Raw genomic sequence first — 15,084 nt, forward strand, 5'->3', positions numbered from 1 at the left:
TTTTTGGAGAGTCTCAATCTATTGCCCAGGCTGGAGTGCAGTGGCATGATCTCGGCTCACTACAACCTCCACTTCCTATATTCAAATGATTCTACTGCCTCAGCCTCCCAAGTAGCTGGAATCACTGGCACATGCTACCACGCCTGGCTAATTTTTTGTATTTTTAGTAGTGACGGGGTTTTGCTATGTTGGCCAGGCTGGTCTGGAACTCCTTACCTCAGGTGATCCACCCACCTTGACCTCCCAAAGTGTTGGAATTACAGGCATGAGCCACCACACCCGGCCAAGTTTTTCTTAAAATGATCTCCTCCCACTAGAATATAGTATTCTATAAGTATTCAATAAATATAGGTTTAATGAACAAATTTTGCCCCTACATATCGATTACAACTGCTTTCTTGAAAACCACCTATTTCCCGGAGGTCCAATAAAATAGCCTTCTTCAAGCCTCACCCTCTCTAACTCAGCTGAATTATTTTTAAATTTTTTAAATTTAAATCTTTTTAAAGACAGGAGTGCAGTGGAGTGATTATTACTCACTGTGATCTCGAACTCCTGGGCTCAGGTGATCCTCCTGCCTCAGCCTCCCACGTAGGTGGGACAACAGGCATGCACCATCATGCTTGGCTAATTTTATTTTTATTTTTAGAGATGGAGTCTTGCTATGTTGCCCAGGCTGGTTTTGAACTCCTGGCCTCAAGCGATCCTCCTGCCTCAGCTGTCCAAAGTGTTGGAATTGCAGGCATGAGTCACCGTGCCAGCTAACTCAGTTGAATTTAATTCTCTCCATCACTTCCCATCTTTGATCCTATAGCTCTGTTTCTTATACCTCTCTTTAATGGGATCCTTTTCTTTTGATCATGAAAATTAAGGCAACAGCAAGGCTCTCCATTGGACCTTTCTGCCTTCCTCCATGCATTCCCAGTGATTGCGAATACTATCAGATTCAGCTATCATCTCAGACTACCCTAGGGCGGGAAATGGGGAGGGGCATAAAAACACAAGTGGGGAATGGCAGTGCCTCTAAGGCAGCGGTCCCCAACTCTTTTGGCACAAGGGACTGGTTTTGTGGAGGACAATCTTTCTATTGACGTGGTGGGCTTGGGTGGGGTGTGGGGGAGACCAGCAGGCTTAGGAGCTTGGCACCTAGATCCCTCGCATGCACAGTTCACAATAGGTTTCGCGCTGCTATGAGAATCCAAGGCCCCCACTGATCTGATACAAGGTGGAGCTCATGCGCTAATGTACTGGTACCAGTGCCGGTCTGTGACCTGGGGGTTGGAAACCCCTGCTCTAAGGTATCTCTGCATTTCTCAATGGAAACAAGTTCCTGGCATGGGAAGCAATTGATTTTTCTTTGTCTAAACAAAGTAGATTTTTTATAAAAAATACCAATATAAATGTTAATAAAACTAAAAAGGAAGTTCTGCAAAATAAAGTGGCATTTAAAGGCTTGAATAAAAAGCTGCTGTCCACCTTCTATTTTAATCAATATATGATTGCTATTTCATTCAGTCTACTTTGAATCCTTATTCTTGGAGCACCAAAACTTCCCAGAAGCCCTCAAGAATATAGTTCTTTTGCTGAAACCAGAAATAATTTATTATCATGAAGCTTGCGATAAGGGGCTTAAACAGGAAGCAGCTTAGACCCACGTTTTCTCTACTTGTTCTGTCTGTGGAGAGCCAAGGTCACCTTCATGGGTTCCAGCCTCCGAGGCTCTGGTCCCTACGGCTTTTCTATTAATTCTGTGAATTACTCCAATACTCATTTTCGCTACATGACCCATAAATTGCCATTTTTGTTTATGAGACGTTGAGGTGGGTTTCACTGTAGTCAAGACCTTCAAATTATGTTTTAAATGTGACAACTACACAATCAGATTTTCCCCTGAACAAGTTTATCCTACCAAGACTAACCCATCATAGGTTTTCTTATGTCTCTCAAGTGCCCTCTAACTGCTCCATGCCCTCAAAAATTTCTGCCAGATTACACGTGCTTAAAGAGTGGTTTGCAGACAGCACTAAATTCTCATTGACTGGCAACCAACTACCGCCACATTTCCAAACTAGATGGTTTTTAGAGACCTGAATATGTGCTCCTGAAGGAACAAAATATCCTCCCTGTGGGTGGCTTTCCAAATGTTTTCCCTGTATACTTTCCCATGTGCTGTTTCGTCTTTTAGAAAATCCTTTTCCTACCTCTTGTCTTTGATGAGTTACTATTTCTTTCTATACTAAAGACTGCCTCTTTCAGAAAGACTTCCTTGTCCTTCCTAGTAGACTTAAGTGTTTCTTCCTCCATACTTCCATTGCCATTAGGATAAACAAGTCCCTTTACGGCAATTCCATCACGGTGCTTTGTCTATTTATCATTTACTTCTCACACTAGCCCTTGAGCACTTTGAGAGGCTGTGTTCTATTCTGTCTGTGTATTACCAGTACCTGGCATATAGTAGGCCCTAATAAATAAAGCAAATAACAATTTAAAAAAATTTAAAGTCCCTAATGAAAGGTAAAGACTACCTCCTCCGTTTTCTTTAAAGGAAATAATACTCACATACATAAATTATATTAGCTAGCAAATAATTAAGAACCAACAATAGGCGGGGCATGGTGGCTCACATGGACCAGCACTTTGGGAGGCCAAGGCAGGCGGATCACTTGAGCTCAGGGATTTGAGACCAGCTTGGCCAACATGGCAAAATCCCGTCTCTACTAAAAATACAAAAATTAGCTGGGCATGGTGGTGGGTGCCTGTAATCCCAGCTACTACGGAGGCTGAAGCAGGAGAATCACTTGAACCCGGGAGGCGGAGGCTGCAGTGAGCCGAGATCGCGCCACTGTATTCCAGCCTGGGTGACGAGAGTGAGACTCTGAAACTCCGACTCAAAACAAACAAACAAACAAACAAAAACCCAACAATAAATAGTATCAGTATTTAAAGTGTGATATGATCAGTGGAAACTGGAAAATTGGGGGAGGACTGCATGAGGAGTTCAGTAAGCTTTCAGCGACAGAAGAAACAGGAGGATTTAAATAATTGGTAGTGTCCTTTTCAGACTTCTTCAACTTAACTTAAAATGACTTTACATTAAAATGAGAAAATTTAGTCAACATAAAAAAGGTTCAAATATTCATCCAGAAAATAAATGGGATGTACTTATTCACAAAAAAATCTAGGAACAGGGCAAATCGTCCCGGTTTTCAAGCTTTTTAAAATATGTAAATATTTATTTCACAGTGTATAGTTGGTTTATCAAACAAAGTTCCAAGCTGAGTGCCAATGCAGAAAACAGAATCAGGTCAGGAGGGAAGAGGGATTACAAGGCCCAGAACATTTTGAGCACAGCCTTCCCTAACTCATAGGTCTCTTTTGGGGAATTGTGGGGTCTTTGAAATCTAGTTTCCAAAAAACCTTTGACATTGACAAGTATTTATATGATAAATAACATAATTATTTGATAATTTTTTAATCTCAAAAGATACCAATTCATAGAAAACCAATACAGAACATTAATTATTTATTCAGTAGACATATAGTGAAGGTCTTCTATCTGCCAGCTATTGTATTCAATGCAGTATCTAGTTATTTGGTCAAATAACTGTATACCTATATTACAAAAAAATTTCCCGTTCATAAAAAATTATGAAAGTTCTTGTTCATAAAAAAAGTATGAATGTTCATAAAAAAATTAAAAAACCATAAGTGTATATTATACATATATATAATTATCTAAATCTATTTCAGATGTCTATAATAGTAACATGGGGTGAAGTAGATGAGTAGAGTGGTTTAGAGAAAAGTACTGGAGAACAAGAAGAGTGATGCAGAAAATGAAACGCAAGGACACCAAGAGAAAGCACGCAGCTCTAGACATATTTATGGAGACATAAGCTGGGATTTCCTCTGCACGCCAGCTCCCTCCCCTGTCCCCGAGCTCTACAGACATGATAGCCCCTCCCACCTCCTGGGTTTCCCACAGCCTAGTAGTGCCCTCAGTCTCTACCTATGTCCAATCCTACGGTTTTGTTTCCTTTGCTTTTTCTTTCCTGCCCACTCTGTAGTTATAGGTATTTGCTGAAGCTCAGACCTTGGCTCATTTCCTTTTTCATTCTTAGTGAACTGAGAAGTTGGAATGCTTCAGTCAACAGCACTGTGCCGACAGCCTCTCTCATCCTGGATCGCAGCCCCTAAGACACGTCTTCCTGGATATTCCACGGCTCTTTCCCATATCTAACACGCACTGCATCTTCACTGCTACAGCCCATTTTCCCAGACCCACAATGTGAACATTTTTATCATTTGGTCCTGAAGACTTTTGCATTTTCCTACCTATCAAATCTGCCACAGTCCTTGTTGACTTTTAAAAAGTTTTACTAGGGTACCATGTCCAGTGTCTTGACCCCAGGCTGGTAACCATCATTTGCCCGTTACTCTGCACCAGCTTCTTTACACGCGTTTTCAGTCTCTTCGTTTTCCATGTTAAGTATGCTACAATCAGCTAAAAGTCCTTAATGCGCTAATTTAGGAAAGACCGTTAACCATTCCCCAAACTACTAATGACCACCACCATTTGATCCCATCCTCCCTGAAAAACTAGCTTTTACTCTTCCACAACGTGGAGCCTCTCTTGGGGTTGGCCAGTATTCTCATCATCCCTCCACCATGCCATATTTATTAATGATTCAAGGTTTGTGGTCATGCTCCTTTTTTCCAATTAAATACTGTTTGCTTTATCATTTAATCAAAATTCTATTTTTAAAAGTAAATTTCAAAGGATACTTTTTTTAAAGTCAAGGATAGTAGGGAGAAGGGGGGAAAGAGTGGAACAAGGAGCTCCATTCAAATGATGCTTTCTTTGAGATCTTCCCAACCTTCCTGCACATGTAAACCTCTAATATCCCTGAACCCGTGCACCATTTGATGTGCTTCATGTCATACTGGTACTACTGGTTTATAATCACATATACTGCTATGCAGCTGCTTTATACTGTATAATCTTTCTCTTAGATTTCCCCAAAAGGTCCTATGGCCTGTTACCAAGGTAACTGTACATTGGGGAAAAAGGAAACAATCAGACTTTTTTAGGATTATTGGACACTGGCTCTGAACTGGCACTAATTCCAGGAGACAAAAATATCATTGTGATCCACCACCAGTCAGGTCAGGTGATCAATGGAGTTTTAGCTCAAATACCTCTCACAGTAAGTCCTCAAACCTATCCTGCAGTCATTTCTCCAGTTCTGGAAGGCATCATTGGAAGAGACATACTCGGCAACTGGCAGAACCACCACACGTGAGTTTAGTAAGTGGTCTATTATTTCACCAACAAGACATACAATCTGTAAAAAGCTCTTGCTCGTGTTTTATAATATTATTTCTAAGTGAAGCAGAGACTTTTGAAGGTAGTTGCATTTTTTCCCAATTACTGACATCTCCGGTACTCACTTTACAAACTAGGTTAAAGGTAAAGGCTACATATTATTCCCTGAGCCAGAGATTTTCTACCTAAATTCAGAACTAGTCCATAAATCACCTTTGGCTCCTTCGGATTCTTTGGTGACGTTATTTACTATTTCCTTCCAAGGACTAAAATACTTTTGATTTATGTTCTCTTCTGAATAGCCTGACAGTTATTCAGCTATATTCTCTGATTATTAGCCTTTTAGTTAGATGGTTAGGGCAAATGGTATCCCTTTAAATTCAATATCTTACCATATGTCAACATGTTGAGGATTTTCTTTTTGACAGTGAGGACAGAAATATGTCATTCTGTTATTGTCCCCAAAGCGGCACACAGTTATTCTGGAGCGGCACTGACCACAATTAGGACGCTTGTAAACGTTATAGTGTTTAGAGACAGGAAGTCCTGCTTTACGGCACTAAAAAAAAACAAAAAAACAAAAAAACAAAAAATTCTGTTATCCACAAAACAGTGCTGCCAAGGAGCCAAAGACACAGTCTTGAAGGTCATCTCTGAAAACCATCTGTTAAAAATTTACATACGTTTGTACATATGTCAATATAATCTTTTCTTTCATCAGAGAAAAAGGTATTGACAAGATTTGGTAATATTTGTCAAATAAAATTTGTGTGAAATAAGTCATTTTATGACATTAGTATTCAAAATTGCTCTTTGCATAGCTTTATCCTCTTATCTAAATGAGATGTAAAAGTTCTATATTTAAAAATGTCTTTTACACTTTTAAGGCTTTTTTAATTAACCATAATTATACAGTTAAAGGAAAAAGGCTAGATTAGCTTTAAATCTGATTATTTTTAGAAGACTGAAACTGCTCACTCAGTTTCAACAACCAAAAAACTTACTTCTAGGGGACAAAATTCAGTAAGAGTATTTTCTTTGTTAACCTGAAAAAGGACATTTTTTTTTTCTTTTTTAACCTTAGAGATTCAATTAAAAAAAAAAAAAAAAAAAAGAAAGAAAGAAAGAAAGAAAATAAACACTCAAATACCATCCTAGCAGAGAATAAGAGAATATATTCCATTTTGGTATAAATTCTACTTCAAAAGATATTTTGATATACTTTGTGAGTTTTATTCCACTCACAAATATTTAAGCCCCCTGCAAAGAAAATATCTTGGGTTTCCATCAACAGTGTGAAAGTTTAAAAGCCCAGAAATACAGCTTACCATATATGAGCTGAAAATTACACAATTTATATTAATTTAAGGAAAGTATTGGAAGACCCAATTTAATCTGGGTGGAAATGGGCAGTTTTCTATGGTCATCTTTTTCTGGAGGAAGAAATAAGCAAATGCGATTTTAAAATAGCCATAGTTACTCAAGACAGATCTGCAGAGCAAGAGGTTCATTCATATTTTAGGCCAATTAATAAAGAATGCTACAATACCTGCCTTTCTGAACATAGTAAAAATGAAAATTTTGGATACAGAAAATAGACTGTGAAGAAAAGACGTATTTGTGATCCTTTGCTTAAAAGATAAAATGTGTTTATTGAATTCTATATATGCATATAGTATATAACGTTCCACATTTACAAGTCAGCAAGTACTTCCTTCTCAAAACTGTGGTAGACAGAGAAACATTATTATCCCATTTTACAGATGAAGAAACTAAACTTAGATAAAGTCATCCAAAGAAACTAAACCACACAGATAGTTAAGTGGCAAACTGGACTGAACGAAGGTCTAGTCAGTGGCAAAGCCTGATGGAACTAAGGTTATCTGAAAGTGTTACTGTAGGTCAGCCTTTCTAGACTTTCTATATTTTATGTATCCAAAAATAGAAAAGGGTCTGTAAAATGCTAACATGGCTGCTCCCAACTTGGTATAAAGATAATTGAATATGATTATAGTTAGTCGAGTTTGAACTGACCTATGACCTAGAATTTCAAGATGTTAATTACACCCACATAATGTCACTCTCCCTTAATGCACCTCCATGCTCTTTCCACTAGATGGCTATATACAGCTTTCACATTTTTTGGTGCAATCCAAAAGGAAACCACTGACATTTTACATTTTACATAGTTGAAAAATTTTGCTCTTACCCTGTAAAAGAGAATGCTGAAATCACGTACCATTTTCACAAGGTGATGGGTCTGTTCATCTGTTAATTGACAAACCTTAAAGTGGAAAAAACAGTGGAGCCCAGTTTCATGACTTGCTTATTACTGTAAGAAATAATATGCCTAGCCAATTCTGTGAAAGAGAACTGTAAATAGATTTTGAATACAGTTAACCTTTGAACAACATGGGTTTGAATTGCGAGGGTCCACTTATACGCAGATTTTTTTTCCGCCTCTGCCATCCCTGAGACAGCAAGACCGACCCCTCCTCTTCCTCCTCAATCTATTCAATGTAATGATGATGAGGAGGAAGATCTTTATGATGACCGACTTCCACTTAATGAATAGTAAATATAATCCTTATGATATTCTTTTGTTATTTTAGAGACACAGTCTCACTCTATTGCCCAGGCTGGAGTGCAGCGGCGCCATCATAGCTAACTGCAGCTTCAAACCCCTGGGCTCAGCCATCCTTCCGCCTTAGCCTCCCAAGAAGCTGCAACTGCAGGCGCAGACCACCACACCTGGCTCTTACGATATTCTTAATAACAATTTTTCTCAAGCTTACTTTATTGTAAGAATACATATGTAACAATAAAGCATACAGAATATGTGTGAACTGTGTTATCAGTAAGGCTTCTGATCAACAGTAGACTATTAGTAGTTACGTTTTTGAACAGTAGAGAATTGTATATAGATTTTCAATGGGGGGTGGTTAGCACCCCAGTTCCTGTGTTGTTCAAGAGTCAATCGTATATGCATATCTTCTAGAGCTCTATTTCTCACCGATCTATTTAGTATCGTTAACAGTAATTTTATTTTGAACTGATAATATTACTGACAAAAATACGATTCCTATTTATAAGTTTTAATTATAAATTCAAGCATTTATTGACTATTTATTCTGTATGAGACACCTTCAAAGTCTCAGCATTGTTTATCAGACACCTTGAAAGGTCTTGCTGGACTCGAAAAAAAAAATTACCAAGAACAATATAAAACAGAAAGAAGGGAAGGGAAAATAGGCACAGGAGTAGATGACCACCAAGGTCACGATCGAGCTTTCAAAAAGATATGCATTTATATACATGCATTAATATCAAAGTGCTTATTAACACATGGAAGAGCTCAGACACAGACCTTACTGCAGAACTTTTTTCTGACACAGCCTAGCATAAATCTCAGTGTTACCCTTGCAGAATTATTATTTGGCACATGTGCTGTCAATGGCAATCCCGAAAGAAACCGTCTGATGCCTCATGCTTGTTGTCTGTGTGTGAATATGACCCTTCAACGACACAGGTTTGAACTGAGCAGGTCCACTTAGATGTAGATTTTTTTCAGTCAAACATGGATGAAAAACATAATATTTGTGAGATGTGAAGCCTGCATGAGTGTAGTGCTGACTTTTTGTATAGCAGTCTCCCTAGGGGCCAACTACAGGACTTGAGTATGCATGGATTTGGTAAAGGCAGTACTGGAACTGATCCCCTGTGTATACGGAGGGAAGGCTGCATATAAACAGCCACATACATGTACAAAGAAAATCATTTATCAGTGAGTATAAAAGTGAAAATCTAATCAACACAGTCATCCTGAAAGTATTATAAATATTCCTCAGTTGTTCACTGACACTTTAAAACTTGTATACATCCAAAACATTTATTACTTTCCATATCTTACATACTATATTAAGTCACACCTTGAAAGGTTAAACTGTACTTTTTCAGTAATTTTTGTACATGTGCTTTTAAGAAGGCAATAGCTAAACTTCAGAATTTTTTTTTTTTGAGACAGAGTCTCACTCTGTTGCCAGGCTGGAGTGCAGTGGCGCGATCTCTGCTCACTGCAACGTCTGCCTTCCGGGCTCAAGTGATTGTCCTACCTCAGCCTCCCAAGTAGCTGGTACTACAGGCGTGTGCCACCATGCCCAGCTCATTTTTGTATTTTTAGGAGAGACAGGGTTTCGCTATGTTGGCCAGGATGGTCTTGAAGACCTCTTGACCTCGTGATCCACCCATCCTGGCCTCCCAAAGTGCTGGGATTACAGGCATCAACCACCATGCCTGGTCAATGTCATTAATTTTTAAACCCCCAGGCATTATGGGTAAATTATCTTTTCCTAGATGGATGGCTGGCTGGAAGCAGAGATAAAAAGTAAATTATCCATGCATCACAGATAACAATACCCTGGGTTCCTTTTTTCAAAAACATCTTTCATAGAGGTCTAAGTGATTTTTCAAAAGCTCACTCTTGTTAAAGTTCTGTTTCATTACTTCCATACTGAAATCACTTGTTCCAAGTATCAAAAAGCAGAATCTAATCTAGACCTATCATTAACTGGCTTCTTTTAAAGCTTAATTCCTACTAATTTTGGTATGACTAAAACTATCTAGTAAGTATCTACGCAAAGTAAACAAATAACCTGGGTTTATGTAACAGATAATTTAGTTAATAGAGTGATTTATGTACAAAATAATTCAGCTAAAAGAGCTAAAAAATTAATTTAGTTAGTAACAACAGGTCTTGATAAAAGCCCCAATGTAGAGGTCTTTCCTAGAAACTAAAATGTATGTATTCTACCTGGGTTTGGGTTCTCACCTCTCTTACCCTCTTAGAACACTGCCGTATTCATCGCCATTCCCTTTTCTACAGGTGGAACCTCTGCCCTTCAACCACTTTTTTTTTTTTTTGTTTTTTTGCAACATATAAGTAAGTTCAAGTCTCTCCAGTTGCAGAACAAGAACAAAATAAAGTAACAAACTCATGTCTTGTCCTGGTATCCTCTCTAGCAGGTCAATATTTTCCCTTCACTCTGGCCTATGTGAACAAGGGCTCTACATTTTGTTTCCATTTCCTCACTGATCACTTATTCCTTGGACTCTGCTGCCTGACTTCCACTGCTATCCTTACACTACAACAGCAGCTTCTAACGTCACCAACAGCTGTAATCAGGAATACATGAATGTGTGCAGAACATGTACTTAATATGCCAGAGAGAAAATAAGTTGTAAGTTAGCTCATTCACATCTTCCACAAATATTAATATCTAATGCCTACCATACACCACAGGCCATGTTCTAGATGTTGGGATACTTCAGTGAACAAAAGCCTTGTTTTCTTTTGAGACTGTGCTCTAGCAGAAGGAGACAGCTTTTAAACCATCAGTATAGTAAGTAAATATGTTGTTTGAAAGGGATACCTGGTATGGAGAGAACAAAAAGCAGGGCAAGTTAAGGAAGACTGAGAGAGTGAAATGTGGAGAGGGAGGGTGTGCACAAGGCTACTGCATGTGCGGTGGTCGGAGCCGGCTGCACCGGGAAATTGACCTGGGTAGACGTGGGAAGCGGGACACCTGAAGTTTGAGGAGACTGTGTTACTGCAATGCAAAGTTAAGACTTCCATGTCGGTTCCTTCAGAGTACTGAAAACTCAAGAGATAACTTAAAAAAATACTTAAAACCTACTTTAACAGCTGGGTGGAGACCACTGTCAAAGAGAGCTTCATTTTTGATGATGTTCCCTACTCCAGGCAATACGTTCTGATCCAGTAGCACATCACCTAGCATCCGGCCTTTCTGTTTCTTAACTTCATTTTCCGCTCTCAAGAAACTAAATTCAGGTGAACATACATCTAATTCTTTCATCATTCCTATTCTCCGTTGGCTTTCCATTGAGTTTCTATAGAAAGGAATACAAAACACATTAATCATAAGTCTGGTTATAATTTCACAAAGTGTCATTTAAAATGAGCTTTGCTATAAGCACTTTATGTTAATCACGGTATAAGAGTTATATATGCAAACAACAAAGATCTTACAAATTATATTATCTGAAGGCTTCTTTAAAATGAGGTTTCATCAAATACAAACTATTTATTTATTTGTTTCTTTAGTCACACATGTGACATCCCAAACCACGCTCTGTAGTACTGCAGCTTAAGTACTTTTATTTATTTATTTTTTTACCTGAGTTCAACTGATGAGTCAAAGAAACAAACCAAATCTTTGGTAAGCTGCACTTCCAAAACAGGAGAAGCTCCATTTTTATATTTATACTCAAGTGGATTAATCATGACGGAGCCTTTCATTCCGAAATGAATCCTGAAACAAAATCAAACCCATTTTTGAGTGGCAGAAAGTATATCATTGATCAAGATTTTTCCCTGTACTATCATTTTTTTTGGATTATAAGCAAACAAATGTTAGTCAGGATAGACACTTTTAAAGGGCAGAAACCAGTAGTAAGATTATTATATATTTTTCTCTCATGACTTTGTATCCTTATAAAGATAGAAGACATGACAATCAGTTTTTCAAGTCAAAAGTAAAATAACTTCTCAGAGAAATAATAAGGTACCAACACTAAGCCCAAGAAAATACATCCCTGCTCCTCTTTTCTTGTCAGACGAAGTATCTTTTATTCACGGAACAGTCTAGCATCTCTTGGCATTTTCTCAGATTCAAAGGCTTGGGATGAGATAAGGCTAAGTTTAAGTTGCCTATAGTTTGTGTTTTCATAAATTCTACAAAGCCACTAATATTCAAATTCCTTATTTCTAACCACAGTGGACTGGAAATATTTACCTATTGCAAAATAATATCTATGATTTAAGACACTCTTTCCCCCCTTGTTTTGCACTAAGAAATGAAACAATTTTTTTATTTTTGCAAAATCTTATGTATCAAAAAAAAAGAGAGAGAACAAGTCAAAATGTTATTGTCTTCAATTCTTTTCGTTTTCTTTTACCTTTATATGTATTGGGAAGAGGAGATTTATTAATATTGATGGTTAAGTTGAAAGCCACAATGCAGTGATGAAAAATTCATAACCTTTCAGATTTTATAGGATTGATTAGCATGTCCAGTTTTTTTTTTTTTAAAGTAGTTCTGTCAGATCTCTGATGATGAAGATCAAAAATGATTCTCAAGATGAAATACTGTGTTCCACCTTTCAAATCCTGCTCCTTATAGCTTTGTTGAGTTAATAAATATGGCTCTTTTGGCAGCAAATGTTACTGCTCTGTGCTTCTAATTGCGAAGCACCATGTTATAGTATTGTACAAGGTTAACCAGTCTAACTTTAAAATGTGGGTTTTAAACTCTGTGTGCCCTGCTATCAATCATAAATGCATTTTGCATGCCCCATAGTTCTTGACAGGAAAAATGTGTGCTTGCAAGTACTCCATAATTTAGCTTACGGAGGTGCAACCCCAGTGAAAGGTGTACAACTGTCATGCCCAGAAGCCATCATATCTAAAATCTTTTCAGCTGCATGGCTCATAAAGTGGATTCTAAATCACTTTCTATAATGAAACCACATCCACATAAAAAATCTCAAAGGTTAAGACCCAATTCAAATGCAGGAGTAGCCCCAGCAAGAACCTTAGATCAAATAAGTATGGCTCTGTCTTATAAATCCATTCATTTTTAGGAAAAAAGTGCATAAAATGTTTATTTTTATTTATTTTGTTTTATTCAATAGTTAGATATTATAATTGAGCACCAATAAACCAACACATCTCGTGGGTTCATTACTAAGTACCTTTGATCTTAAACTACAAAAAATATATCAGTATCATGAAAATATTTGAGGCAGAGTAAATATCTATACTGCAACAACAATTGATACTGATTTTTGTTTTAAAACCAGTACATAGGCCCATACTACATAAAGAAAAGACATTTTCAGGATTTCATTTGCTTTTCAAGATTCCTCATAATTAATTAGTTTAGGAAAATTTTATCAGATCCTTATTTCTATTCCAAGCTCCTTCTACCAACCCAAAAGGTTAGCCGAGACAATTCATTCTGTGTAATAGAAGTCTACCTGCCAACCACAGTTGCTTGGTCCAAAGGTGGGCATCAGGCTTAACCTGAACAGGTCTCTGCCATTTTCTCAGATCCTGTGCCTTTGATACAGTTGATTCAGAAATGGACACCTGTCCCAAGCTAGATCCATCAGTATCCAAGCTGGATTCATCAGTTTTTCTGATGAATTTAAAGATGTAGGACCCAGGGAGATCCTGTTAGCATTAAGAGATCTAATATGAGAGCTGTCTGTGGGAATGATTCCCAACGTGAGCCCCAGTAAAGCAAAGGAAGGTCTCTATGCAGAGAGGAAGACTACAGAAGATTTCGGTGAGGAACAGAGTGAAGAAATGAAGAGAATCCTAATAGCTTTTAGTCTTTGCTTGCTCTAGTTCTCCTTGAAGCCTGTCTGTATTCTCTTCAGGTTTTGTAAGACACTCCATATGATTTTTTAAATTTTAAAAAAGTTTTTGGTACCAAAGTCAACAAAAGATAATAAATAATTATTGAATTTGCTTGAGTTGGGCTTCTGTCACTTGCAACCAAGTTCTAATATGAAAATTGTATCCAAACTAAAAATTCAATTAAGAGTAAGAAAATTCCTCTCATTAGAAATAGCTTTCTAAATAAACTAGTAAATAAGCCCTGATCCTATTTTAAGAATCAGCTGTATTCTCCCAGCTATCACTGTCAGAATAATCTGAACATCCTTAAGCAAGCACAAACAGCATAAACAAAGCAGTACTGTCACAGTTTCACAGTAATGACAACTACATTTTGCAAATAAGGCAATTGCCTATAAAAATTTTCAAGTGGTCAGAAGTGTCCTAAGGGTAACAAAGAGTGTAAAATGTAGAATATAATAGTTGTAAAACCTATGCTGGGAATTTGAAAAAAGAGAATGTAAAAAGATACAGTTTTAACAAAGCTAAAAAAAAAAAAAAAAAAAGGAGTTCTGCTTCTACTTAGAATACAGAAGGCTGAAAGTGAACATAGCTACCACTCCAACAAGGATAAAAAAAAATCACATTATCTACAAAATCATACATTTTCTTAAGCCCATCAGAGACATGGGATTGCAATGCAACCAGGTAAGCTCCATTCCAAAATGTGACAAGCCCCTCCATGGAAAGTAAAGTCAGAATACACAAATTGCTTCACCTATGGCAGAGTACAAGAGGAAGAGAAGGCTACTATACAAATGGGAAAGCAGAAAACTGCACAATTTTCAACAAACTTTTAGATACCGAATGTGAGCTGGTGTGACAGTTTAGAATCCCTGGAACCCCAGACACAAGGAGAGTACACACTCGTGGGCCCATGTAAAAGATATGAGTGACAGCAAGAGACCTGAAAGAGCTGCTCATGCTGGGATGACCCCTGTCTTCATGAAACTCTGTCTGCTTCTTGGACACTTCTTTCAGATGAAGCCAAAGTCTTAAAAAAAGTCTTTAAGCTTCTGGGGCCAAGGGAGAGGTAGAAACAAAGATCATATCTGTCCTTGAGGGAGGAACGGGAAACTTCCTCTGCCCAAACAATATGTCTTATACTGAGTAACAACCATAAGCAGTCTGCTACAGGAGAGCAGCAGGAAACCCTTCAGCCACCCAGCCAGGCAAAGGTACTCTGGCCTGTTGAGGGTGAGGTAGAAGCAAAAGCCATCTATCCCTAGAGTTGAAACAGAAAATCAGCTTTGGCACAAAATACTGTGATGATACAAAG

General features: G+C 37.8%; 1 protein-coding gene across 1 annotated transcript in view; it reads right to left on the bottom strand.

The window, feature by feature from the left end:
- The window catches only part of NEIL3 (nei endonuclease VIII-like 3 (E. coli)), a 53,306-nt gene that overhangs the window by 15,834 nt on the left and 22,388 nt on the right, over positions 1–15,084 (bottom strand). Inside the window, exons 3-6 of the mRNA XM_011959579.1 lie at positions 11,521–11,655; positions 11,020–11,233; positions 7,536–7,610; positions 5,719–5,885 (exon numbers count right to left, since the gene is read on the bottom strand). Coding sequence (XP_011814969.1) covers positions 5,719–5,885; positions 7,536–7,610; positions 11,020–11,233; positions 11,521–11,655 — 591 coding nt within the window. The remainder of the gene's footprint in view (positions 1–5,718; positions 5,886–7,535; positions 7,611–11,019; positions 11,234–11,520; positions 11,656–15,084) is intronic.

Source organism: Colobus angolensis, unplaced genomic scaffold, assembly GCF_000951035.1.
Source record: "Colobus angolensis palliatus isolate OR3802 unplaced genomic scaffold, Cang.pa_1.0 Scaffold5, whole genome shotgun sequence".
In the NCBI taxonomy this organism is placed as follows: Eukaryota; Metazoa; Chordata; class Mammalia; order Primates; family Cercopithecidae; genus Colobus; species Colobus angolensis.